This window comes from Hippopotamus amphibius, chromosome 8 (genome assembly GCF_030028045.1).
Source record: "Hippopotamus amphibius kiboko isolate mHipAmp2 chromosome 8, mHipAmp2.hap2, whole genome shotgun sequence".
In the NCBI taxonomy this organism is placed as follows: domain Eukaryota; kingdom Metazoa; phylum Chordata; class Mammalia; order Artiodactyla; family Hippopotamidae; genus Hippopotamus; species Hippopotamus amphibius.
This window is the reverse complement of record NC_080193.1, coordinates 112,883,690-112,910,659: the sequence shown is the minus strand read 5'-3', so window position 1 is coordinate 112,910,659 and position 26,970 is coordinate 112,883,690. Positions and strand designations below refer to the sequence as shown.

The 26,970-nt window shown below is 40.1% G+C and overlaps 1 protein-coding gene across 5 annotated transcripts; it reads left to right on the top strand.

Moving 5' to 3' along the window:
* The first annotated feature begins 348 nt into the window (after positions 1–348).
* Positions 349–25,310, top strand: INPP1 (inositol polyphosphate-1-phosphatase). Of its 5 annotated transcripts, none has more exons than XM_057745162.1 (6): positions 349–706; positions 15,294–15,561; positions 18,421–18,481; positions 20,813–21,013; positions 23,047–23,221; positions 24,566–25,310. In XM_057745162.1, exons 2-6 carry the CDS (start codon positions 15,358–15,360, stop codon positions 25,131–25,133), a joined length of 1,209 nt encoding a protein of 402 aa, XP_057601145.1. In that variant the 5' UTR covers positions 349–706; positions 15,294–15,357; the 3' UTR covers positions 25,134–25,310. The 5 variants fall into 5 exon arrangements, with proteins under 5 accessions (XP_057601145.1, XP_057601144.1, XP_057601143.1 ...); XM_057745161.1 differs by having other exon boundaries at positions 349–815; XM_057745160.1 differs by having other exon boundaries at positions 349–819.
* Positions 25,311–26,970: the final 1,660 nt, after the last annotated feature.

Here is a 26,970-nt window from a genome sequence, read left to right as displayed (position 1 = left end):
CCTGTCAAGGTGGCCCTAGGCCCACACCTTATAAGTCAAGCGCCCAGGAGACACTGCTAGGGTTTGCAGAACAACAAGCACGCTTGACATTTCTTATTAGAACAAAGGGACTCGATTGCCACTGGCGGGAAGTCCATCTTCACAGCTGCCAATCCGTCTGTCAAACCCCTAATCCTCAAAAAAACGGTACGGAAGAATGGAGGAGGAAGATATTAAAAGCGAATTTGTGGGCGGCTACAAGAACAAAACAAAAACAGTGGATTAGGTGACCCTGGAGCCCTTTTCTTCCTGGCACTCCCCTCTGAATCATCAGGCTCCACTTGTGACGTTGCAGACTCCGGGCTCCGGCAGGCAGGTGTGGGATGCCCCAGTGCGCCCCGGGAGCCTCGAGGCGTCCACCGCACGTTTCCACGGCGCGGTCCCGGGGCAAACAAGGGGGCGGCAGCCTGGTGGATGCTGCGGTCGGCGATCCAGCGAGGAGCGAGGCAGCCCGACGCCGACTGCGCCTCGCCCTCGGTTGACCATCGCAGGGCTCTCCGCCCCTCGCCCTCGGGCTGAGCCTGCGGCCAGACGTCTGGCGCCCCTAGGCTAGCCTCCCACGCCCGGCCACCTCCTCCTCCGCATTTTCCTCCTCCCCCTCCCCCGCCTCTTCCGTTTCTGGAGGGAAAGGCTGCAGCCTCCTTCTGGGCTCCGCATCCCGGCTTAGGTAATACGCTTTCCTCTTCACGCCCCTCTCGCCCCGGCAACCTCCCTTCCTGCTCGGATCTGGGTCCCCGGGCTGGGTGAACAGCGCGCACCCATCGCCTCTCCGGACGGTAGGTGAGTAAATCTGGGCCGGGAGGGCTCCTCGCTTCTCTGCCCGGCCTGTGATGACCTCTGTCCGCTGCAGCGAGGCTGCCACCCGGCCCGGCCCGGCCCGGCCTGGCCAGCATTGCTGCCGCAACCAGCCGGGCGGAGGAGCTCGCGAGTCCTGCTGCTCCCTCGGCTCCGCAGAAACGACACGAAAGAAGTACACGGTGGGAAGAAAGAGTGGCAAACAAGTTTTTGTTTGTCTGTTTTTTGGGGGTTTTTTTTGGTAATTCGAACATTAGCACTTTGAGGTCGAAGAAGCTGATCTGACAGTTGTCGAGAGCAGTGGCCCGGGTTCAACAGGTAGATGGCGTAGCTGTCAAGCGCCCCTTGGTTTTGCTTTGAGAGATGCTTCTGTGTCCATTGCTGCTGGCTGCCGCTAGTGACCTACTAGATGAGTGTAAAATAAACATGAAGGGACTATATTTAGAAAAGTCTTTGCCTCCTTGCTTTTAATTCTCTGCATTCTGAAAGGCGGATTTGTGAGATGTGCATAGTTAGTTGGTGTGGCCAGAGCAGAGTATAGCGGGGGAAACACTTAACGTGGGTTTGGCCCAATCACGTATACTGTTAGACACAAAGAGAGTGAAAAAACAATCCCTAGATTATTTAGTACATTCATGAAGAGTACATATAAACAATCAATGTGTGTATTTTGGAGATATTCCATTTTAAAGCTAATTTTAAGGCAGACTAAGCAGAAGTTTGCCCACTTTGTGAATGGCGTTCACTTCAAAAGAACAGTGGGTTAAGGCTGTGTGGATAGACCAGTTGAGTGCATCCCACATGTTGAATAAAACATTTTTTTGGCCCTTCTCCTGTGATTCCTAGCTTTGAAACCAAAGAGGTTGATAAGGATCAGCCCTGCTCACCGTGATAATAATCTAATGATGAAAATAATCCAATAATACTATTGACTGATGAATTATCTAAGTGACCTCATTTTTTACCTTTTAAAATAGGGAGTATAAGGGGGGAAAGGGGCAATAGAAAAGTTCATTTTTTCAAGGCAGATATTTGTTTGCATACTTATTTGGAATCTAGTTTATTTTTAAGCTTTTGTGGATTTTTAATACTATTGAAGTTAGTTCTTAGTCATGAGGAAGATTATGTAAAATGCATAAAGTTACATTTTACTTTTTCATAGAAAAAGCTACCATTTCTTTTCAAGCTATTGGGCTAAATCACCACTTGGTTGGAAATTGCAGCTTGGACTCATGCTATTTAATGTGGAATATCTTATTACAGATTTAAATTACAGCTATACTCATGGTAGTTCTGAAAAAAAACTACCTTGACACATAAGGCCTGTGAAACAAAAGTTATAAAGTTAGTCACTATATATTTATTTCTGCTTTTATTTCTGTCTCTGGTACCAATTAGAAAATGTCAATCTATTTCATCTTGTAGACAAATTGCTGAAAGGATAATGATGTGGTATAAAGTGATTAATAAAACCGAGTGACTTCTTCATGTATTAAACATGAGGATGGTGTATATGAGAACTTTCTCTGGATATGTGTCCTCAATAAATGTCCTTGTTAAATTATTGTGAGTCTTGTAATGAAGCTAATAAAACTCTGTACGTTGACATTTTTGTTTGATTTGGAGTTTAGAGATAAAGGCAGAGTTGACAGCACTTTGCTTCCCATCTGTCATGATTAGTGTTGAGTAGTGGTTCCCAAACTTGCCTAATTTTAAAAATTACCTCGGGTAGTGGGCAAGTGGGAGGAAGGGGGGGATAATATCAGTTTAAAAAGACTGGGATGTTGCTACTTGGGATTTCCTGAATCAGAATTTCTAAGGGAAGGAAGATATAAGATAGGCCAAAATGATAAAAATTTAAAAGGGCAAACAAAAACAAACGAAAAAAGGCAAGATTAGGAATTACAGGTGGGAAATAATTGTTGCTGACATAACCTGTTAGCATTCCTGTACATAACATGTTCTTAAATGGAAGCTATGGTTTTGCTAGTATGATGATGTCAGACATTTAGGAAATCTGAAACTTTTATATCCTTTTGTAGTCAAGCCTTTGGGAGTGATTGAATTTAGCAAATATTTTTACATGTTCAGTCTCTTTTTTTGTGGTAAGCAATCTTAATTCAAGTCCTTTAATGTTATAAGAGCATTTTATTAATGGATTTTTAGTGCAGATTACCGTGATAGTAACCTACAGCAAAATAGTGTGCCTGATCATTTCTCTTTCATATAACAGACTCATATGTTACTATTTCTGTGTTGTTAATCAGGGAAGACCAGCATGCAAATTTTAGTAATTTATTTATAACTTTTATTAAAATGACCCAACACCATCCAAAAAAGAAAAACTTTACTTGAGCATAAACATGTTGTCAAAAAACAAACAAAAAACAAAAAAGTTAAAAAAACAAGATGTGGTCAATTATATATAAAAACAATTGACGAAATAAAGCATTAGTCTATAAAATAATTCATTAAGATGAATTATCACAATGGAAAGTATTTGTTTCTCTCTCTCTCCATTCCTTCATCCCTTTTCTTTCTCTCTTTCTCTTATTTTTCTTTCCTTTTTTTTTAGTGGTGAAAAGGGTTGTTTGCTTTCTTGCTTTTATTTTTAATCAACTAAATATTTAAAATCTTTTAATTATCCAAGTTTAAATTAATGTAAATATTTGCTAACATTATCAATAGATACTTAAATTTGTCCTTTTCCTTATGGAGTGATGATGGTAGGTTTCCCTTGATGCTAATGAGAGCTGTGATAAATAGTACAGGATTAAATTCAAATGACCAAAGGAAAATGTTATTTAATATTTCTTAAAGTAATCCTAACATACTTAAACATTTTTTTTTATTATCAGTAGTTTTTAAAATAGGATCATATCTTCCAAGTTCTAGAAAACCCCTCTAGTTAACTCCTGAGCATTTGTAAGAACCACATATAATCACAAATAATCCCAGTCTGATCTGGGAATCATGAAAGGTCTGTTTTAAAAATCTGGTTGATTGTAAGCTTCATGAATAGTAAAGAATGTGGGCCATAGAAATGAAAAATCACATCAAAAAGGTAAATATTAACTACCTTAGACATTTATCTGTGGTTGCAGGATTAGCAAGAATGCGAGAGCATTGAGTATATTTATATATTGGAGTGGCTTTAGTGAGCCATTTATATCATTTTTGTGCTTTGACCTTTTCAAGTAAAAGGTACTATAAATATTCTTCTATCACTTTATGTTCCTTTGAAGGCATATGTTACATTCAATATTATGTATTGTTGTATTCAACATTTGTAAATGTCTGTTAAAAGTAAACATTCACCTCCACAAAATAGGAGTAGAATGATAAGAGACTTGCTGCCATAAACTCACTCTGCCAAAATGGGACATAACATGATCTCTGACCTTTGCTTTGTAGCTGAAATATTCAGAGAATATATTTTAGGTCACGTAATTTATCATTGCAGAAATAAATAATATTAACTCTACAAAGTTCTGTAAAGAGCTCCTTGGAATCATGTTTACTAACAATTATAATCCTAAAATTCGCATAATGAATAATTCCTTACAGATTAATTTTAGTGCAAGAAAATCCTTTTAAACATGTTTATCTCTAATGGAATGAAAATCAGTCAGTTGAATTATAGAACTCCCATTGTGTGCAACAGAGGAGATGGACAAATTGTATATACTGCTCTCAAGGAACTTACAGCCTATTAGAGAAAGAACAATGATGCCCCAAGGGCTGGCATGGGTGGGGGGCTTAGGCCTTTCTAATAATAACATCATTAACCCAAAGCACTATAGTATAGAAACACACAATCTATGTATAAAAAACAGTGTGATTGCAGTGCAAAATCAACTACAAAACAAAGAGCCTAGTGCCCTTTACAGCTTAATTTTCATGACCCCACCCCAACTTTTTTTTTCATCCAATCAACAAATATTTATTATGCCCTTATTAGGTAGATGATAAACATCAAAAGCTTTAAAAATGTACAGTTTTTTGAACCTGTAATTTTGTTTGTTTTTTACTCTTTAAAAATTGTATTAAAAAATATATATTTAAAACATAAAATTTACCATTTTAACCATTTCCAAGTGTGCAGTTCACTTGCATTAAGTACGTTACCATTGCTATGCAACTATCACCACTATCCATCTCCAGAACTTTTTTTACCATCCCAAACTGAAACTCCATGAAACAATAACTCCCCATTACCTGCTCCTCCCAGCCCTGGTAACCACCATTCTACTTCCTGTCTCTATGAATTTGACTATTCTGGGTACCTCATATAAGTGGAATCATACAATATTTGTTCTTTCCAGTCCAGCTTCTTTCACTTAGCATAATGTTTCCAAGGTTCATCCACATTGAGGCATGTACTAGAATTTCATTCCTTTTTAAGGCTGAATAATATTTCCCGACCTCTTTTATATGGAAAGTGGGTATTAAAAAATCGGGACGTTTTGAACTAGAACAGACCATAGACATCATTCCCTCCAACTTCTCTGTCCCGTCTTTCTTTTCCTTTTTTATGTTTACAAAAATGAGGAAAACAAGTCCCTGAGAGCTTACTCATGTGGCCAAGGTTTTACACCTGGTTGGTTAAAGGCCAACCTGAGCCTAAGAACCAGCTCGCCTGTGGCCTAAACAAGACTCTTTCTGGGGACCATGTAGACCACAAAAGGCAAGTGTTAAATGAGTTGGGCCTAAAGTAAGTGTTGCAAAAGTTCAGAGGAAAGGATAAAATGACTGAAAAATGTTACATTCAAAAGCAAACGTCCAAAATGGATTTGAGGATTAATAAGATTAATGATAAGATTAACAATTATCAAAGCTATAAATAGTATTCTGCTGGAAAAGCTTCTATTAAGCCATACATCTTGTGTCTTTTTCTTTTTGCCTTGAATTAGGCATTAAATTTGTATTTTTAAAGATAGTTATTCTTTCCCACAGTTAAGATCGCTACTCTGAATCTACTTCCATTTTTTTATATTCTGTGATTTCAGGTCTCATTTGTGACACCTCAGTTGTATGCTAAAAACATCTCTTAGCATATAAAAGTTTAAGCGTGAAGATAGCAGATAGAAAAGAGTTTCTATTTAGCGAAAATGTTTCTATTTCTAACTTTGGAGAAGAGGATGAAAAAGGTTCACTAACAAATTTAACAGTATTTCTAAATGGAATATTTTTTCATAGTTTTCAAATGCATTCTGGGAAGACATTGGAATGTGTACTTTAGGCAAGTATTATGCTAATGTGGAATACTTACTATGTAGATCAACTTGCATTTTTCCCAGGATTTAATTTTTGTTACAAAAAAGGCAATATAGTTGACCCTTAGCTGACCAAGGCCGTTGTTCTTAGTTGCAGTAGCTATAGCTTTCCCTTTTCTGCTCCTGAATAACTAGTGAGAGACAGAGCTGACTGTTGCACCTGGTGTTTCCTTAAATTGTCAAATAAAAATTAGCTGAGTGACATTTCCTGTCCTCAAGGCGGATTTACTGGGTCAATATCTCCAGGGGAAAAGTCTAAAAATCTATATTTTTAATGAATATTTCAGTTAATTCTTGATCTTACTAATTTGGAAGACACTACTTTAGCACAAGCTCCCATCTACAAGCTACCAGAACAACATTTGAGGATAGAGGACATCTTCGTGGTCTATTGCTTTGAGCAGCAGCAGTGAGCAAAAATGCGGGACAATGTGGTCCAACAGTAGCCTTACTAGAGCTAGGGTGAGGTAGACTGATCAGTTTAGGAACGGGTGTGTATGTCAACGCTATTTGAAGGATGGGAAGAAGGGAGGGAGAAATGTGAAGATTAAACAGATGGATTTACATGTCCCATATTTAATGTCTTCTCTAACAAAACCAAATTAAACTTATCATTGTGGGCTATTTAATCTATGAAATTAATCAAGATAGCCCACCTCCAGATGACAAAGTGTAATATCAGATTCTGATTTGGTGCTCAAGAATGTGGTTCATTTGCTAGGCATCCAGATGCAACTTTGGTTTGTTTTCGTAAATGAATGTAGAGTATATGTAGACTTTGATATGAAGAAATATGGGCCCACATGCCTAATGGCACCTGGGTAATGCTGATAAAATCCAAGTATAATAAACAATATGACAAAGATGAATTCTGTATTTACAAAGCTAAGAGGAAATTCATCAGCCAACATTTATTGAACACCACCGAGACATATGCTGAGTCATAAGAAGCCATTCATGTTTACATCTCCTGCCAGACAGAGCATAGATAAGCAAACCAATGTACAGTGTGTTGGAGAACTGGGATAGAGATTTGTCCTGCCTCCATTCTCCTGTGGCCCAGGAGGGTCAGGCATGACTCCTGGAAGAGCCAGCTATCGAACTGACTCTCCTCTCTCTCTCCACACACACACACACACACACACACACACACACACACACACACACACCCCCTTTAAAAAGCTTTTTATCCAAACAGAAATACATACAGAAAAGTATGCAAGTCCTAAGGGTGTATCTTGATGAATGTACACAAAGTCAACCCACCCATGTAACCATCACTCAGATCTAGAACATTCCCAGTACCTAAAAGCCCCATCATTTACCCCCATCAATAACCCCTGCTCCTTCTCCAAGGGTAACCACCATCGCAACTTCTAACACCATAAGTTAGTTTTGCCTTTTTTTGAACTTCAACTAAATTAAATCACTCAGCATATATTTTTTTGTGTCTGACTTCTTCCACTCAGCAGTATGTTTTTGTGAGATGCATCCACGTTGTTGCCTACAGCAATAATTCATAATTCTCACTGCTGTGTAGTATTTTCTTTTGCAAGTGTGCCACAGTTTATTTCATTTTATTGTTGATGGTCACTTGGGTTATTTCTGGTGTGAGGTTACTGCAAATTATGCTGATCATAAATATTCTTATACGTGTCTTTTACTGTATATGTGCAGGAATTTCTGTTGAGTACAAGTCTGTAAGAGAAATTGCTGGGTCATAGATTATGCTTATATTCAACAAATTATAGTTTTCCCACATAGTTGTACCAGCTTCATTCACATCAGCAGTATGAGTCTCACTGCTCCACATCCTCATCAAGCCTTGACATTTTCAGTCGTTACTTTTAGCTATTCAGTCGGACATGCGGTGATACCCTGTTGTGATTTTTAAGTTGCATTTTCCTGATTATTAAGTTACACTACCTTTCCATATATTTATGAGACATTTGAATATCCTCTTTTATGAAGCATCTGTTCAAGTTTCTTGCCCTTGAGCTGATTCTGAGAAGGTGAGTAGATGTTACGCACAAGGCAGGAGGAAGGGCCTGTCAGCCAGAGGGAAGAGCATGTACGGGTTAATCATCTGCCCAGAGCACGGGAGTAAGTGGACAGAGAGTGGGAAATCCGCCACTGAAACGCTAAACTTATTTAGAGCCTACGAACTGATGACAGCAATATCGCAGAGATTAAAGTGAAACAACGCAAAAGAAGCACAGGCAGTCCCATGCAGTGCAGAATCCACTTAGTGGATTCTGAGCAATGGGTGATGTTCAAGTATCTGAAAGTTGACGATTCAGTTTCCAATGAGCTAAAAGGTAGTGTTTGTAGATCCCTGTTACTGCTTGTGGCACAATTTTCCTTCTAGCCTAGATAATCAGGTGGGCAGGTGAGCATCTCCTAGGGATGTCAGGGGAGGCTATTGTTAGCAAGTTGCCCTTTAGCCGTCATTGGTTACTCCAGTTGAGCCCCTCCCATACCTTGTATGGGCCCACTTCTGTTCCCCATCCTTTCTGCCAGGGCAGCTTCCATTCTTTACTCCCTAAAGCAGCCCTAACCTGGGAGGGGAAGAGGAGCAAGGACTCTGTTTCCCCTACAATACCAATGTGAGCTAAACAGAGCCTTCACCTGCCCCTCAGCACGTGCCCAGCTAGGGAGAGTCCCGGACAGCTGCACCCCCTTGAGAGAGGTCACCACAAACACTTCTTGCAAAGCACCCAGGTATTTCATGGAAGTCGGGCCTTTTTCCCCAACAGCAATAGCAGTCAGGCAGGGTCACCACAGTTTCAAACTGCCAGTCCTCCAAAGATGAGTGAAAGACCGAATTCAGTTCATGAATGGTGGGGGTGGGGTGGAGTCATTGTGTAATAGGCAAAAATGTGGACTCCAGGAAAGTAGTGGATTATCTGCAGGAAGAAATGAGTGTCAACAGAAATGCTTTGACCTACTTGCTTATTCATTAGCGAGCAGTTCTGTTTTGTTGAGGGCCCTTATCTGTGTCGTCACACTTCTGTCACCGTGAACAACACAAAGGGCATGCCTAGCTTCTGGTACACCAGGCTCATCACACAAGAACCGACACCCTTGACCCTAGAATCTCCACTTACTTCCTGACAAAATATCCCCCTTGACAGAATAATGACCCTCCTGAGCCATCTGTAGATGGTCTACCATGAAGCCAGAGGAGTCTTCAGCCTCCAGGAGCCAAAGTTTCCACTCAGACGCCCAGAGAGTGAAGCAATCAGATCTGGCCTGCATAAAGGAAATTTTTTCTGGGTCATTCAAAGAATTACAAGTAATTTCCAAACTTTTGGATTTAATGGAGTAGTAAATTTTCAGAAAAGATTTCAGAGACCCGTACAAAGTTGCTGACCTCTTACTATTCAAGTAAAGACTGTGATTGTGGGTTCTGTGAAGTTGTATTTAATAGACATAGCTGTCATTTGTTATCTACTATATGCAAGGCTCTGTGCTTGGGACTTTTCCAGAAATATCTCATTTGATCTTCACAATGTCCCTGCAAGGTAACTATTACCTTCATATTACAGATAAAGAGAGAGGCTCAGAGAGGGTAGGTGAATTACCTGATGCCACATAGCTAGTTAATGGCAGAGCCCTGGTTTTCAACCCAGGTCGATCTGATTCCAAAGCCCGTGTTTCTCATTATCCTGTTTATCTCATCTGAAATATGTATATGTTATTCAGATATGATTTTTAAACATCTGGTGTTCCAATGAGATGATAGGATGGTCGGAAATTAAAATTGAGGTTTGTCTTTGTAGAGAGATTTGGGCTTGCAGGAAAAGTCTTAAGAGTTTTTTGATTTTTTTTTTCTAATTGACCTACTTCAGTTTATTCAGTGTTTCTCTAATGGACGTGAAAATCCCATAAAAGCTAAAGAGGTTGTTTCTATCTGACACGATCTTATATAAACATGTAGGTATACATTTGGCCTGAGATGGTGAGGAATGTAACTTCTTTAAACCTCTTCTGCTCAAATGCAACTTGACATGGGTTGTCACAAAGTAAGGCTTATAACAGTATTTCAGTGTTCACTGGTCATTAATGATTTGGCTGTTAAAGTGGGTAGCTCCTGGTGGGAAAGATTGTCTCACAGAATTAAACTTATTGACCACATAAACAGGAAAAAGAACCCTACCCCACTTCCCTGTTTGGCCAGAAAACAGAAGAAAAAGGAACAGATTGGGTTGGCATTTGCTAAGATTATCAAGGTCTCTTTGGGCTAAACTGTATTCTCTCTAAATTTGTAATGTTGAAGCCCTAACGCCCCAGTACCTCATCATGTGACTGTATTTGGAGACAGAGCCTTTAATGTAACTCAATCAAGGTTAAGTAAGGTCATGTAGGTGGCCCCTAATCCAATCTGACCAGTCTTTATAAAAAGAGGGAACAACATCAAGGCGTGCTTGTCCACAGAGGAAAGTCTGTCTGCAAGCCAAGGAGAGAGGCTTCAGGAGAAACCAACCCTGCTGACACCTCGGTCTTGGACTTTCAGTCTCCAAAACTGTGAGAAAATAAATTTGTTGTTTAAGCCACCCAGTCTGTGGCACTTAGTTACGGCAGCCCTAGCAAACGAATGCAAGAGGCATTAGATATGAATTAGCATGAGCTGACCCCCACCCCACCCGTCATGCCAAGACAGCTAGTTAAGAGAGACATCAGTAGAGCATGGATGAGCTTTTACTATCCAGGAAAGATGATTTACACTGAGACAGGATCAGTTAGGGGAAAGGTTTTCCTGAGAGTAGAAGGAGAGTGAGTGTCAAATAGTGACTTTTTAATAGTCAAACTACTGACAGCTATCAGGTAGGTGTGTGTGTTTCTCTCCCTTTTGCTATGTAATATGCCTTAGAATAATAATATTCTTGTGATTATTTATCCAGTGATTGCTCATTTCTTCCCTTAGTTAACAGCTAGCAATTTATGAAAGGATTTTATTGGCTAGAGCACTGGCTAACAGTGGGTTTTTGCCTGTCCGCCTGAGCTTGAATCTTGTCCCAGACCCTTCCTAGCTGTGTGATTTTGGGCGAATTATTCACCCTCCTGTGCCTCAGTTTCTTTGTCCATAAAATAGAGATAATAGTACCTTCTTTGTAGGGTTGTGTGAGAATTAAATGAATTAACATATGTAAAGTGCTTAGAAGGATACCTGCCATATAGTAAGCGCCTGATGAATGTTAGCAGTTATTATTTTAACTTGGGCCTCTCTCTGCATATGAATAACTGATAGCACATGATTCCACCAAGATACCTGCCACCAGGTGCCAGCCCTGTTGAAATTACCAGCATAATATTAAAGATGAATGAACAGCCCAAAGAACAATAGCTATTAAATCTCAGTGTGTAGCATCATCTAGGAGGCTGAAAAACTACAGATTCCTGGACCCTGTCCCCAGAGATTCTGATTCACAGGTTGGGATGGAGCCCTATTAGAAAGAAATCTGTCTTCTTCATAGGCGCCTTAGGTAATTCTAACACGTGGTTCTCAGAGTACCCATTAAATACTAACCCAAAGGAATTTCTTCTATATTCAAGGCTATTAAATTATGGTAAATGTCGTAACTTACTAATCATAAGTCTGTAATAATTTCCATTTAAAGTGTTTGAAATGTTTAACTAAAGCTAACTTAGGTCAATAATGAGTATATAAACTTGCTTTTACAAGTTGTCTGAATGATAATTTTCACGAGTGTTAATATGAGCTATTAGTAAACTCGAAGAAATTCTGTGTTGGATGTAGCCCTCAGTTTTTTCACAGTCTCTCAAGTTGAGTCCTTCAAAGTGAGGGCAAATTGTCCAGTATGCCCCTGAGTGTTGTGGCCTGGCTGAGTAAATTGAATTGAGGACAGATGGAGAGAGAGATAACAGAAGCAGCTTACAGAGAGAAGCAGGGAGGATGGTGGCTCATTCATTTGGAGGCTATAGTCCATTCAGCCAGAAAGTAGCAGGGCAGTTATGCAAATTAATTAGAAAATCTTGTGTGTAGATGATGATAGCTGTGAGAGATATTTTTCGGGGGGCCAGGACCCTGGAGCTAAAGCAGTTGTGGGTTCTATAGGATGTTTCCTAGGTTCAGAATAAAGGGTGATTAAGATTGAGTGCTGGGATAACTTTGGAACTAAAAAAATCTGATTTATTGTGTTATGATGAATTCCTACAATCTGTGCATCTGTTAATTACAGGACTGAAGTTTAGAGCTGATATTTTCCCCCTTTGGTCAAGTTGCTGTGCTCGGGTGAAGTGAGAATGGTCATTATTGAGGAAATAAAGGTCAGGTTCAAAGGGGAGAAACTCCTGGTCTTGGGGCAGCTGTATAGAAACTTAGGACTAAGTTGGTGAGTTTTCTGTTTTAGAAGGGTGGTGGTGGTGCTTGGAACTTGGAGCCTGTGTAACTCTCCTTAGTGTTCTGAGGGCGTCACAGAGAAAGATTCTTGGTTATCCAACGGTGTGGTGTTGTGTTTCTTTTACAATAAATGAATAAATAAAAATTGGTTTTAATAAAGTTGAGTAAAATAGAAAATACTGTTTTTTGGTGGGTTTTTTTTTTGTAAATAATATGCATGGATGGAAGCTTTTTTTATTTCTTTTGGCTGCACTGTGCGACCTATGGGATTTTTAGTTCCCCAACCAGGGATTGAACCTGAGCTCTCAGCAGTGAGAGCACAGAGTCCTAAGCACTGGACCACCAGGGAATTCTCTGCTGGTATTGTTAATCTACAAAGTTTACAAACTTAAAATCTTCATGCTGCTTTTAAGATGAAAAGCTACTTAGCTACTGTTAGTTCATTGATTCTTTTCCTTTTACTTATAATAACTTCATAACATGTACTAAGAAATCAAAGTAAAGTTATTGAATTTATACACTTGGAGCTTGTGTATTCTACTGATATGTGCGTATCCATGTGTGTATATATTACATATAACTTATAATTTATAGCATGCAGATGCCATAAATTATTTCTAAGTCAAGGTTCCTCAGCTATATTAATATAACTTTTTCTTGATGTTGAGGTTTAAGTCAACCAAAGTAAATTTTGTAACATATTATTCACTCCTTGTTGGGGGCATTGGCGGGGGGCGGGGGGGAGCCATTTAGATAGGCAGATGTTTTCATTTAAATTTTTTTTAAATTTTTTTTCTTTTTTGGGGGGTACACCAAGTTCAATCATCTGTTTTTATACACATATCCCCGTATTCCCTCTAGCATCTCTGCTACCTGCTGTTTGTATTGTTACCATAGTACCATTTTGGACAGTTATCTCCAGGAATTGAGGAATTCTTGTCCTTCGTGCTTAGTTATCCCAAGGTATTTTAACATATCATTTCTTATTATAAAAGCAGTATATATTTATTGTAGAATATTTGAAAATTATAGAAAAGCATAATGAAAAAAATCCTCCACAATTCTAGTATCCAGCGATTACTATTAAACGTCAGTTTAACTACCATTAGAACATCACCTACTAATCTTTCAAACTCTCTCTCCAAATGTATGAATAGAATGAATATAAACACGAACATAATATGCTGCTTTTAGGAACATAATATGATATATATATACATTTAACATTATTACATTAACATATATCCCCATTAAATGTTCTTCAAAAATATTATTTTAATAACTATATAGTAGTCTATCTTATATTTCATCAGTGTTTAACTTTTTGCTGCTGTCAAGAATACTAATCCTTCTTGTGCAGAAATATTTTAACACTACTCTGACTTTCTTAACACCAAATAAGGCCAGACTGGAGTTACTGGCTAAAGGAAGCAACATGTCTAGGGTTCTTGACACATTTTTCTCAAATTGCCCTCTGGAAACCCACTTGTTTGCACCCCCATTAAATTATCAGCACCTGTTTCACCAAAAAATGAATGCTAACTTTAAAAACAGTTTTGCCCATCTAATAGTGAAATAGGATGTCTCATTGTTTTTATTCACTTTCTACTTATTACTATTGAGGTTGGACAAGTTTTCTTATGGTGGTTGACACATACTCTTAAGAAAATAGCATATATTTTTTAAAGCAGAGCTGCTTAAGACAAAACAGCTGTGACAGTTCACAATGAACTCCATTGCATTGACATCTTCATTGTTGTACTAATTCTCAGCCTCCTAGAATCCATTAAGGAAACTTTTTTTTTAAAGAAGTGAAGTATTTGTTATGATAATAAAAAAGCATGAGCTTCTGGGTAAGACCCATTCTGAGCCCTGCCGGTTAGTCTTGTGTAACCCTACACAAGTTGCTTAACTTCTCTAAGCTTCGGTTTCGTTGACCGTAAAGCAGGGCTGATAATCCTCACAATAATTCTAACAATAATGAGATTGGAATTATTAGCTCATTCAATACAATGCAGCTACTACTGAAACTGAGACATGTTTCTCTCCTAATTACCCAATAGGTATGTCAAGGTGTGGTAGCATGCCTCTTAGAAGCCAGAAGGTTTCAAGTCCCAACAAGTTGCATGTTTGGCTTTATTTTATTAGTTAAACTTGCTAGAAGAGCACACAGCTAGTGGGACTTTTTTAATAGGAAAAAAAAAGGTGGTTGGGGTTGGGAGACCGCCTGGACTGCCAGCCCAAGTGTGAGCTCAGAGTCTTGCAGGACATAAAGATGCTTGCTGGTGTGGTGCTTGCTTGCAGGACATAAAGATGCTTGCTGGTGTGGTGCTTGGTAGTTTAGAAAGTTGCCCCCAAACTGATGGAATAAACCCACTTTCACTTCTTCCCGCAAAGGGGGAAAGAAAGAGCCCTCCTTTAATGACGTTGTTGCTAAGCTTGTGTGCTCGGTCAACGGTTGTTCTACGAACCTGGCTTTTCCTGTTAACGTTGTTCTCATGTATCCACCTGCCTGTTGGTCTAGGGTTTTGTAAATATAATGTAGATTCTCATTCAAAGACTTTCTTTCACCAAGAATTCAGTTCTTTGCATAATGGATTTGAGATGATAAATTTTTTTGAGACTATAAATATTTTGATCTTCAAATAACTTCAAATGTTAGATGACATCTAGTCTTCCAGCAGGAGGATGTGAGTATGATCTGTAGCAGCTGTTCAGCCGTGCTGACAGGTCGGCTGCCAGACGGGTTGTTAGCAGTGCTGAGGCACCCTGACATCACTCTGAACTGCTTTCTCTTTCACATTCTTGTACTTTTCCAGCTGACGGCCCAGAGGGTGGGTGCCGATTCCACCAGCCGCTGCACGTGAAAAGCCAGGTTCGGAAATGTCAGATATTCTCCGGGAGCTGCTCTGCGTCTCTGAGAAAGCTGCCAACATTGCCCGGGCGTGCAGGCAGCAGGAAGCCCTCTTCCAGCTGCTGATAGAAGAGAAGAAAGAGGGAGAGAAGAACAAGAAATTTGCAGTTGATTTCAAGACCCTGGCTGATGTACTGGTACAGGAAGTTATAAAACAGAATATGGAGAACAAGGTAAGAAAGGTCACAGCCAAGATAATTGCAAACCGTTTGCCCCTGTGGTTCCCCCCACCGACCCGTAGAATAGCATGCCTTCCCTGCCCCCCCCCCCCCCCCCCCCACTAACACCTTGGATTCTAATAAACAACTTGGGTTGTTTCCCCCTTGTTTTGACTGCAATATTACTAAAATGTGTGCTGCAGAAAAAAATTTACATACGGAAAAATAGGAATCCTCTTAATCCTACCACTAGAGAAAACCAGAGCTGTTTTGCTAAATATTGTTAGAATGTCTTCCTTCTGTGTGTGTGCATGGCACTTATAACTTACTTCAAAAGAAATGAGAAGATACTGTTTTATAACTTGCTCTTTTAACTTGATAATTAATGATTTTGACATAATCATTTATCTAATGGTTGGCTCAGTTAAGGGCTCATAGAGCCCTGGAGACTTAAAGTCTCACTTTATTTTAGTAGGAAAACATTGTTTATAACTAACAATGATTGTAATTCTAGGTCTTTTAAGCTGACTGGGGAAAAGAAACTAAGTGGTAATAACAAACAATAACATTAGCAGACACTTGTAAATGCTTACTACGAGCCAGGCGCTGTGCTAAGGGCTTAAAATACATTAATCATAACAATTTTATGCGGTAAGAACTATTCTTTTTTTTTCTTAGATTTATTGTATTATTTTATCTTTGGCTGCATTGGGTCTTCATTGCCGCCCACCAGCTTTCTCTAGTTGTGGCGAGCAGGGGCTACTCTTCATTGCAGTGCGTGAGTTTCTCATTGCAGTGGCTTCTCTTGTTGCAGAGCATGGGCTCTAGGCGCACGGGCTTCAGCAGTTGTGGCTCGCAGGCTCTAGAGCACAGGCTCAGTAGTTGTGGCGCATAGGCTTAGTTGCTCTGCAGCATGTGAGATCTTCCTGGCCCAGGGATCAAACCCGTGTCCCCTGCGTTGGCAGGTGAATTCTTTTTTTTTTTTTTAATTAATTAATTTATTTATTGGCTGTTGGGTCTTTGCTGCTGCGCACCGGCTTTCTTTAGTTGTGGTGAGCGGGGGCTACTCTTCATTGTGGTGTGCAGGCTTCTTATTGTGGTGGCTTCTCTTGTTGCAGAGCACAGGCTCTAGGCTCACAGGCTTCAGCAGCTGTGGCTCGCAGGCTCTGGAGCACAGGCTCAGTAGTTGTGGCACACCGGTTTAGTTGCTCCTCGGCGTGTGGAATCTTCCTGGCCCAGGGTTCAAACCCATGTCCCCTGCATTGGCAGGCAGATTCTTAGCCACTGAGCCACCAGGGAAGCCCCAGAACTATTATTTCATTGTAATAGACGAGAACAGGGAGACACAGAGAGGTTAAGTAACTTGCCTGAGGTTACACAGCAAGTGAATGGCTGGGCTGGTTTCTGAACACGGGCTGACAGAGTCTGTGCTCTTTGTAATACTGTATTGCCTTTTATATGATAATCTAATAATTTCTTTTCTTTTAGATTTGGGAGGATAGAATTTTATGTCAGAAAGCTGTACAAAATATTGGAATCATTTCTATGAAATTCTCAAACTATTAGGAATCATTTAGAATCATTTAAGTGACCACAGTAATAAATGAGAGAATAAATGACCCCTTGAAATTTCTACAAACTATACTTTTTCATGCCCTATAATATCTGGCTCCAATAAACTAAAAAGGAAGCAAATTTGTTTTTGTTACTGATCAAGAGAGCTGGGTGGAAGGGATGGTTGAGCAACTGGATTAGAAATGTATCAACATTAGGTTTTGTGAGCTAATATTTGCCCCAAAGCATCATAACAGGTTTAGGCAGTTGTTCATTCATGAAGTGTGTGGCAGGACTTAGGAGCACATGAATGATACTCACTTTTGCCTTGTATAAAGTATCAGTTTCATGAATCTCATGGACTGTAGCCTCCGAAAGGGTTTCTAGGCATGTTGGGAGACTGGAGCTTCAGCCCTGGATGAATTGATGAACTGGCTCAGGGCCAGCCCATGTTAACTTGCATTGTTCTTTAAAAGAGTTAAAAATAACAAGTAGTTGTGGGCACTATTAAAGCTCTTGTTCATCTGTGAATAACTGAGTTCAAATATTTGAAGCATTCCCTTGCTTTTATTGCCTGAGAACTGTGCTCATAATTCACATATTTTGAGAGAAATTATCTTTACTGCAGAGAAAATCAGAAGTAAAATGTATCTGAAAGCTTCCTGGTCATAAAGAGATGAGAGAACATTCCTAGTTGGCTGTTTTTTTATTTGTTTGTTTGTTTTGTTTTTTTCATTTTATATTGATGCATAAATTGTTGGCAAAGAAATATTTCCCCTTTTTTGCTACATCGCCTTTCTAGCCTAAGGGCTAGTGATACCTCCAACAGGTACAGAAAACACACCTGAAAATGAAAACAAAATCGAATGTTATCCTCTGATACCTTCTACCCAGTCTCAAGTAATCATCTTACATACTTGGTCGATAACATTAACTTGTATAAGCTACTTGGGTGCTGTTTAGGAGCAACAGTTAAAATATCTCCTTTGTAAACATTCTAGCTCTATGGCCCTTAACTAGAAGGATGAAGCTTCTAGAAGTACTTCTGCAGACTCTACAGAACATAAGGAAACCTGACTTCTACCATGGTTTGGACTTTTAAAGGGGCAGAGGAACAGGAAAATATTAGAAAACTAAGTACTGAACCAAGCTGACTTCACTTTTTATACTTGGATTGATTTCTGGAATTGTAAATTTCTAAATTTCAAATCTAATTGTGCTATTTAATTTGAAATATAAAATGAAAATCTGTTCAGAATTGAACATGAATATGGGATTTTTTTTTTATTGTTGTATTTTTTTCATACTCTGATCATTTAGTTTCCAGGCTTGGGAAAAAAAATTTTTGGAGAAGAATCCAATGAGTTTACTAACGATTGGGGTAAGTATAAGAATCTTAATGTATTTTTATAACTTAATTATCATATGGTATTTTTATTTTCAACTTAGATCATGCAGTAAACAGATGTTTGGAGGCCTTTCATGTAAATAATATATTTGAATGTTAGGTTTCATTCAGTACTTCAGAATATCATGCCATTTAAGACAGGGAGATGTAGCATCTTAGGATTAGTTAGCAAGTCCACATGTATTGTTCTAGATATAAATCGGTAGCATTTGAATAAGGTATGATTTAACCTTTGGGAAAGTTGCACGGCCCTTTGGGAATCTGCTGGAAGTTACAGATGTCCCCAGAAAGATGCACATCTACACAGTTGTTCAGACAATTTCAGGTCCAAGTAAACCCATTCGTGGGCCTCTTGGGGAGTCCATAGACTTTGGCTGAGAATGTAGAGGAGGACCTGTCCCTGAAATCACCTCATCACTTCTCTGGTCTCAGAACCTTTGTAAAGGGGTTGGGCAACCTAAAAGGTTCCTTTTACCACCATGTTTAACTTTAATTAGTTTCCTGTGGGCAAAATTCTCCTTTGATGTGGACTACCATGTTCCCTTGTGATACAGAGGAAAATGTCAAAATCTCTGATGTTTTTTAGAGAGAAAAGCTGTTTTTAGTTTGTCTGGGTTTTGGTTTGTTTAATGGTAGAAGATTAAAATAGTGAACTTTAAACACTGATCATGTGACAAATAGTTAAACATCTAGAGGCATATTTACAAACAAAACTAATTTCTGGATTAACTCTGGAAAAAAACGTGTCTCCTTTATGGGCTGTGTATTAAGATGCACTTAGTTCTATGACAGTAAGAAGAAAGAGAAATCTCACTTAAACTTAAGATTAAAAAAAAAAAAACACCTGCGACTAACCCGTGAGAAATTCTACACTTAAAATCTTGTTTGACTACTTCATGTACGTATCTAGAATAGTAGGGGTAAAAAGGCATCCCACATGCATTTTCCTGAGAACTGAAGGGGAGAATGGGTTTAGCAGAGAACCATGGCAAAGGGGGGAGGGGCTGGTGGATGAGGTGAGATGAGATCATGGAAGATGAAAGGAAGGCGTGTGGATTTTCCTCTACGCATCATGGGAATTCAGTGGCAGATTTGAAGCAGAGGAGTGCTGTGATACGATCTGCTCCTTTGAATGACCCCATGACTTTCTCTGAGCCTAGTGTAGGTGCTCAGCAAGTGGCAGTGATTAGCATGATTCCCCAGCTTTAACAGGCTCACTTAATTTGAACTGAATTAAATTCAATTGACTGTTTCTTGACACTTCAGAATCATCATCATAATAGATTCACCCTGTGTTTCCCAAACTCGAACATCACATGAATCACCTGGGGATCTTGTTAGCCCTCAGTAGGTCTGGGATGGGGACTGCAGTTCTGAATTTCTAACAAGCTCTTAGGTGATGCAGATGCTGGTGGTTCTTGGAATGGCTAGGTTAGCTAAGAGTATTTGTCTATATACCTCAAAAGCCCCAAAGGGCCATGTTTTCTTAATCCTTAAAAATTTATATTCTGCACTGCTGTCACTTTTTGTTGCTGTTAACTTGCTTGTTTTTGCCAGCCTCTTTTTTTCACTTTTGTCAGGGGCTGGAAACCAGATTAGGCAAGGGTCTAAGAAGTATCGTTAAAGTGGTAAAGCACCTGGACTTGGTAACGTGGGGTTTCAATTGCAGAAGCAGCTTTGCTTACATCCTGATTGCCAGTGGTTTCACAGAGGAGAGCTATTCTGCGTATGCCATTTAGAGTCCTACAGCTTTACCACATTTAAAGGTTAATGTACTTCATCTTATATTACTTTAGTGAGCACAAACAATTTTTAGTCAAAATCAGTATCATATAGGGAGGTAAAGGCCCTTCTATGTACTAATAAAAACCCCATTTTCAATAACATATTCAAACGTGAATAGGGTGACCTACAGTATATTAAAAGTCAAAAGGCAAAAAATACAAAAGATTGATTTTCAAGGACTCGGGGTTCAGGGTTCTTCACTGGTCCATGAGCTCCCTTAAACTGGAGACAAAAAAACTGAGTGCATGTACCCACGTGGACATTTTTCTGGAGAGAATGTCCTTTGACACCTGGAATTCGTTCCTCACTGTTAGGTGCCTGAGTGACCACTGAGCAGCTGTGACTTTATGAAGCCCACTGGGTGATTCTGGCAACCAGCCAGGTTAGGAAACACAGGTGTGGATATATTACCCTCACCGAGTCTGAGGTGTCCTCAAGGCTTTTGCCTCTCCCCACCCCTGTTGTTCTTTCTCTCCTGAAACTTGAGATGTAATGGTCTTTAGTTTGTCTTTACTCTAGGGGAAACGATTATTATGAGACTGTGTCCAACAGAGGAAGAAACAGTAGGTCTTCTCAACAAAGTCCTTAATGGTAACAAGCTGGCATCTGAAGCATTAGCCAAGGTTATTCATCAGGACATTGTTTTCAGCGACCCAGCTCTGGATGCAATAGAGATCAACATTCCACAGGACATTTTGGGAATTTGGGTGGATCCCATAGGTAAGTAGAGTGTTTGCTTTTGTTTGTTTTCATCAGTAATCTTTTTTTTTTTGAGAGGGTTAGAAAAATAAAAATTGAGGGTATTGATTAACTCTCCTAGAAGGTTTTAAATTTTTGAAGTTTTAAAATGATAAATGACTTTCACTGCTGTGTCGTGGGTTCAGTCCCTGGTCAGGAAACTGAGATCTCACAAGCCTCTCAGTATAGCCGAAAAAAAAAAGAGAAAAGAAAAGATAAATGAAGAGTTGAGGTAGGTGCTGTGTACATATATCTATAACGTGTGTACGCACACACACACACAGAGGCACATATACAAAGCTGAAATAACTCATTTTTGAAAGACCTGCGCGGCCAAACTGCTAAATGTGAGAGAAGGAAGCAACAGCAGCTGTAACTAGTTGAGCACACGTGCCGTTTTAAGAACATTCAGCTCCAGCAGATTATTGCCATCTGGGAATACTATCCAGCACCTCAGATTTAAAAAAAAAAAATCAAAATCCAGGTTTTTAAGTGAGATCTCACAATTTAAACACCGGCTACAAGCAATCAGTCAAAACCACTATACATGTCAAGCAAAACACAGCTGAATGTGACTCTTAGAAGTCAGATTGTGAGTCCTGTGCAAACCTCACCATTAAGTTTTTGGTCATGATTATGATATAACCATAATCAGTAGCTCATTGTTTTAAAAGTACAGGCCTATCTCAATGATGCTATTAATATAATGCCCTAGGTATTTTCAGAAGTCCTCCCTTTTCCCCCCACCTTCCTGGCATATTCTACCCAACACAACGGGGACCAATCATTATGCTGAACAGGCAAACTCCCCCAGCCTGACTCCCCATCCTACAAGCACATTAATACATTATAGAAATGCCTTTAATCATCAGAGAATAAGAGAACATTTAGCCAATGGATTATATATGCAAACTAAGAATGTTTTCCAGAATGTTTTATTGCTTAAAGGTAAATCAGCCTCAGTTAAGGTTTTCGAGGGGCAGAAACCTTGTGGGTTTTTTTGTTCTATCCTGAATTGATTCTGTTAGCTAGCTCTCTGGATCTTGTGCCTTGCACATCCTTAACTGGGCATTAACTCATTAGATATCGGCAGTCAGCTGCTGGTATGTACAGTCTTTTAAGGAGAAAGCTAGCTCCTCGGCTTCTTTTCCCCAGGAGCACCATCAATTTCCTCCTCTTGTGCCACCATCACTGTCTCTTTCCTCCGAATTTGAGGGACAAAAACAAACAAAAAAGTAATCCCACCCCTGACAGATTCCTGGAAGGAGGCTTTCCCACGCACCTTGGATTTGTCCTGATTAGTAAGAGCTTGTAGGAATCCCCCCAGTTATCCTGAGCCATTAGCTTTTAAATGATTTTGACATGTGATGGATATTTGAGTGCTTGTTATTTGCAAGGTGTTATGCTAGCTGCCATAGGATCTATAGACATGTACTTTCTCTCCCAGAGTTTCTATATGGTTGAGACGATGAAACACCAGCAGCTTAAAAGTGAAGTACAAGAGGTCAAATAATAATTCAGTATAAGTGGCACCCAAAGGTAAAGCTTGATTGGTTACAATAGTAGTCCATTTGGGCTGCTGTAACAAGATACCATGGACTAGGTAGCTTTTAAACAACAGAAATTAATTTCTCACAGTTTCAGAGGCTGGGAAGCCCAGTATCAAGGTGCCAGCATGATCAGGTGAGGGCCTTCTTCCTGATTCATAATTGGCACTTTTCACTGTGTCCTCACATAGTGGAAGAGACTAGGGATCTCTCTGGAGCCTCTTTTGTAAGGCACTAACTCCATTCATGAGGGTTCTACCCTGAGGACTTAAGTACCTCCCAAAGGCCCCACTTACCAATACCATCAACTTTGGGGGGTTAGAATTTTGGGGGACACAAACATTCAGACTATAGCAGTGACCAAATTAGAAGAGAGAAATGTTATAGGACAGGATTTATAGATGTAGTCATCATTATTTAGAAGATAATCATTTCAAGTAATCCTGACAAATTTGCTTCATGTTTCAGATTCAACTTATCAGTATATAAAAGGTTCTGGGGACATTAAATCCAATCAAGGAATCTTTCCCAGTGGACTTCAGTGTGTCACTATTTTAATTGGTGTCTATGACATACAGACAGGGGTGCCCCTGATGGGAGTCATCAACCAACCTTTTGTATCACAAGACCTAAACACCCTCAGGTAAAAGATGAATATTTTTGGTATGTTATGGTTTTTAGAATTTACAACCTCAGTTTTGCTTATTGTCAAGATTATCTCCACATGACATTCCCATGACTCGATAAATTTGATATTCCTACCAAAAATCTGCATGTTCGAATTAACGTTCTTTTTATTTTCAATCCTGGGTTTCACAACAAAATGTGAAAATGATCAACTGGACAGATGGGTAGGTATGGCCAGGACTAGAACCTGACTATGGGGTGCTCTCACGGTAAAAACTGTCAGCCTCACTTCCTTTCCTGCCTCCTCCATCCTCACCCTTCCCTGGACTCTTGTGCAGAGCATAGCGGGTGGCCAAGCCACTGGTTGCCCTGATCCATGGCCCGTGCTTTGGTTGACTCCAGGGCATGGCAGAGTCCAAGTAGAAGCAGCTTTTCTCCTGTGGTTTCAGTTTTTTATTAAAATAAATAATATTTTTTTCCACTTATATAGAATTACATATTTTTATTAAACTTTGACTTGCTTCAAGCAACCTAAGAATTGTTTGTGCTTTAATAGTCATAAACTACACCTCTGGAATTTTGATACTTTTCTTCTACCCCTGCTTTCTTCCAAACTGAAAGCGTTTGTTGTCTTTGAAGGGTCCTTAAAAAGTTAAAAATAAGTGGGACTGGATGCAGACATAATCATGACCTAGAAATGGCTGACAAAGTAGTCAGTGGCGCAGACCCTAGAGTGAGACTTGTGGGTTTGAATGCAGATTCCATGCTGATTTACATCCTTACACTTATATTCTCTACGCCTCAGTTTCCTTCTCTGTAAATAAACTAGCCAGCATATATAGTAAGTTAAACATTGAGAAATGATAGGTGCTTTTTTTGTTGTTGCCCAAAATAATGAGTCCATCTTTCTTGGTGTTAAAACCAAAGTGGAGCTAGTGAATTAGAGAAGGAGAAGGTGTTAACCAACTGCAGAAAGACTTAAGGATTGTGAAAAATTTGCAGATTGAAGAGATTATTTATCTGTTCATCTTTCCCCCATTAAACTTCAAATGCCAAAAGTGGCAGTGAAACTTTGCTGTGTTCCCAGAGGCCAGAAATCCCACAAATATTTTAGCACTGTTCTAGATGGATGTGATAATGCAGAGAAACTGAAAGCATTCCTAACCTGCAACAACACAGGCAGCTACATGCACAGGGAGTAACTTTTAGAAATGAATTAGCTACTCAATACCTATTTCTAGGCTTAAGGGCCTTGAGACTCATTATGTTAGGTATTTTCCATACCATCAAGTTCGGAAGCCAGATGAGCGATGAAAAACGAATGTGAAAACCTACCACCACAAACTGTTCTCTTCCACAGGTGGAAAGGACAGTGCTACTGGGGCCTTTCTTACATGGGGACCAATGTCCATTCACTTCTGCCTCCCGTCTCTACAAAAAACAGCAGTGAAACGCAGAGCCAAGTGACCCCAAACGCCAGGTCTGAGGCGGAGTGCACCCACCCGTTCTCAGCTGTCATCAGTACAAGTGAGAAGGAAACCATCAAGGCTGCGCTGTCACGTGTGTGTGGAGAGCGCATATTCCGGGCAGCTGGGGCCGGTTACAAGAGCCTCTGTGTTGTCCTGGGCCTTGTTGACATTTACATCTTCTCAGACGATACCACGTTCAAGTGGGACTCCTGTGCTGCTCACGCCATCCTCAGGGCCATGGGTGGGGGAATGGTGGACTTAAAAGAGTGCTTGGAAAGGAACCCCGACTCGGGGCTTGACTTGCCACAGTTGATGTACCACGTGGGAAACGAAGGCGCTGCTGGGGTGGATCAGTGGGCCAACAAGGGAGGACTGATCGCATACAGATCGGAGAAGCAGCTGGAGACATTCCTGCGCCTCCTCCTGCGACACCTCGCCCCTGCGGGTGCGCGTACCTAGATGAGCCGCGTCCTCAGGGACCCCGAAACCCTGCTGTGGACCTGGTGTCCACATCTCTAGCTTTTGAAAACCGCTTTGTCCTATTGACGGGCAGCGTTCACCTTCCTCTTTTGAGGAGCATTTTTCCATGATGTGTTCATAAGGTTAATGTCAATAAATGAATGATATTCATGCAGCCGTTAAACGTGAGATTCTTAACAGCGGATTTTGTGCTGGGAGTCTCGCTTGAAACGCTTCAATAAAATATTGAAGGCAGGAAAAATTCCTGCTCGATTAGTAAAACTCTTCTCAACAGCTGAGCGATTAAGTTAGTGTCACTGACATGTTAGGGAGAGCACAGAGTGGGGGGTGTGCTTAGTTTTGCTTCCTGTCTGGAGGAAAAATCTGCAGCTTAAGCCTTTGGCAGAACATTTAGAACTGTGAATTTTGCCCTGTTCATGTACTGTCAGCCGTGTTGTGTTTTTTATAAGAATTAAAGCCTGGAGCACTGTGGGCTCCTTCCTACTCACATACTCTCTCTCATACACACACACACACACACTCAGACATTGATATTCTCTCAAATTCATATTCTCATCTGCCCTCTCATTCTAATTCTCTCTAATTCTGTCTCTCATTCTCTCACATACACTCCATTTCCGTTGGTGAGACAGAAGGGGATAAAGAGGTTTCTGTAATTTTTGCATGTTTACTGCACTTCAAAAAGTTGAATATATATGGTGCTTGGACTACGAGACTCCCCTGTTGAATGTCCTCCAAGGTGGCTGAGACCACTAGCAGCTCCTGGTGAGGAGGTAGCGCCACCATCTGGAGGGATTAAACTCTCACCTCTTACTTCGTTCTGCATTGCGCCCTCTGGTGGCCGAAAGGTATTTGCTGCAGCATCCTCTATTTTTCTACAATTATAAACGAATGAAAGTAAATCAAACTTTTTAAATAGTATTTCATTGCACACAGCAGATTCAACGACTTATTTAGTGACAGGATTATAGTTTTTAAAGTCTGCACATGCTTTGTGATTGATTGTGGGTCCTCAAGTTGTTTATTATTATCACTTACAGTCTAATATGTATATTTTTTTTAATTTTGGCTGTGCTGGTCTTCGTTGCAGCACGCTGGATATTTTAGTTGTGGCATGCGGGATCTTTTAGATTTTTTTTTTTTTAGTCTTTGTTGGGGCTTCGTTGCTGCTCGCAGGCTTTCTCTAGTTGCAGCGAGGTGGTGGGGACTACTTTTCCTTGCAGTGTGCAGGCTTCTCATTGCGATGGTTTCTCTTCTTGCAGAGTAAGGGCTCTAGAGCGCAGGCTCAGTAGCTGTGGTGCATGGGCGTAGTTGCTCCAAGGCATGTGGGATCATCCCTGACCAGGGATTGAACCCGTGTCCCTTGCATTGGCAGGTTTCAACCACTAGGCCACCAGGGAAGTCCCATACAGTCTAATTTTAAAGGTCAATTTTTAAGTCAAAGTGAGTTCATTCTTCACAAAACACATTAAAAACCAAAACCTAGTCCTGCTGCCTGATAGCCATCAGAATGGAGAAATAGAATATGGTTCAAGAAAAAGCCTTTTTTGTCCACATGAACATTTTTAGAATGTAACTGATCAATAAAATGCAGTAAAAACAGTCATCTTCAATGTGATCTGAACAAGCAGTTTGTCGATTTACTGTGGGGGGTGGATTGGGTAAAACAGAATCCAATATGTTCTGTGAACATCTATTATACACATCCATTGTCAATCTTTGCTGGAAAGCTAAGGCCCTTCTGTAAGCTTGTGTGTGCTGGTTGGTCTGCACTGATTTTCTTGCATAAACCACACCCACAGGAGGAGGATCTCTG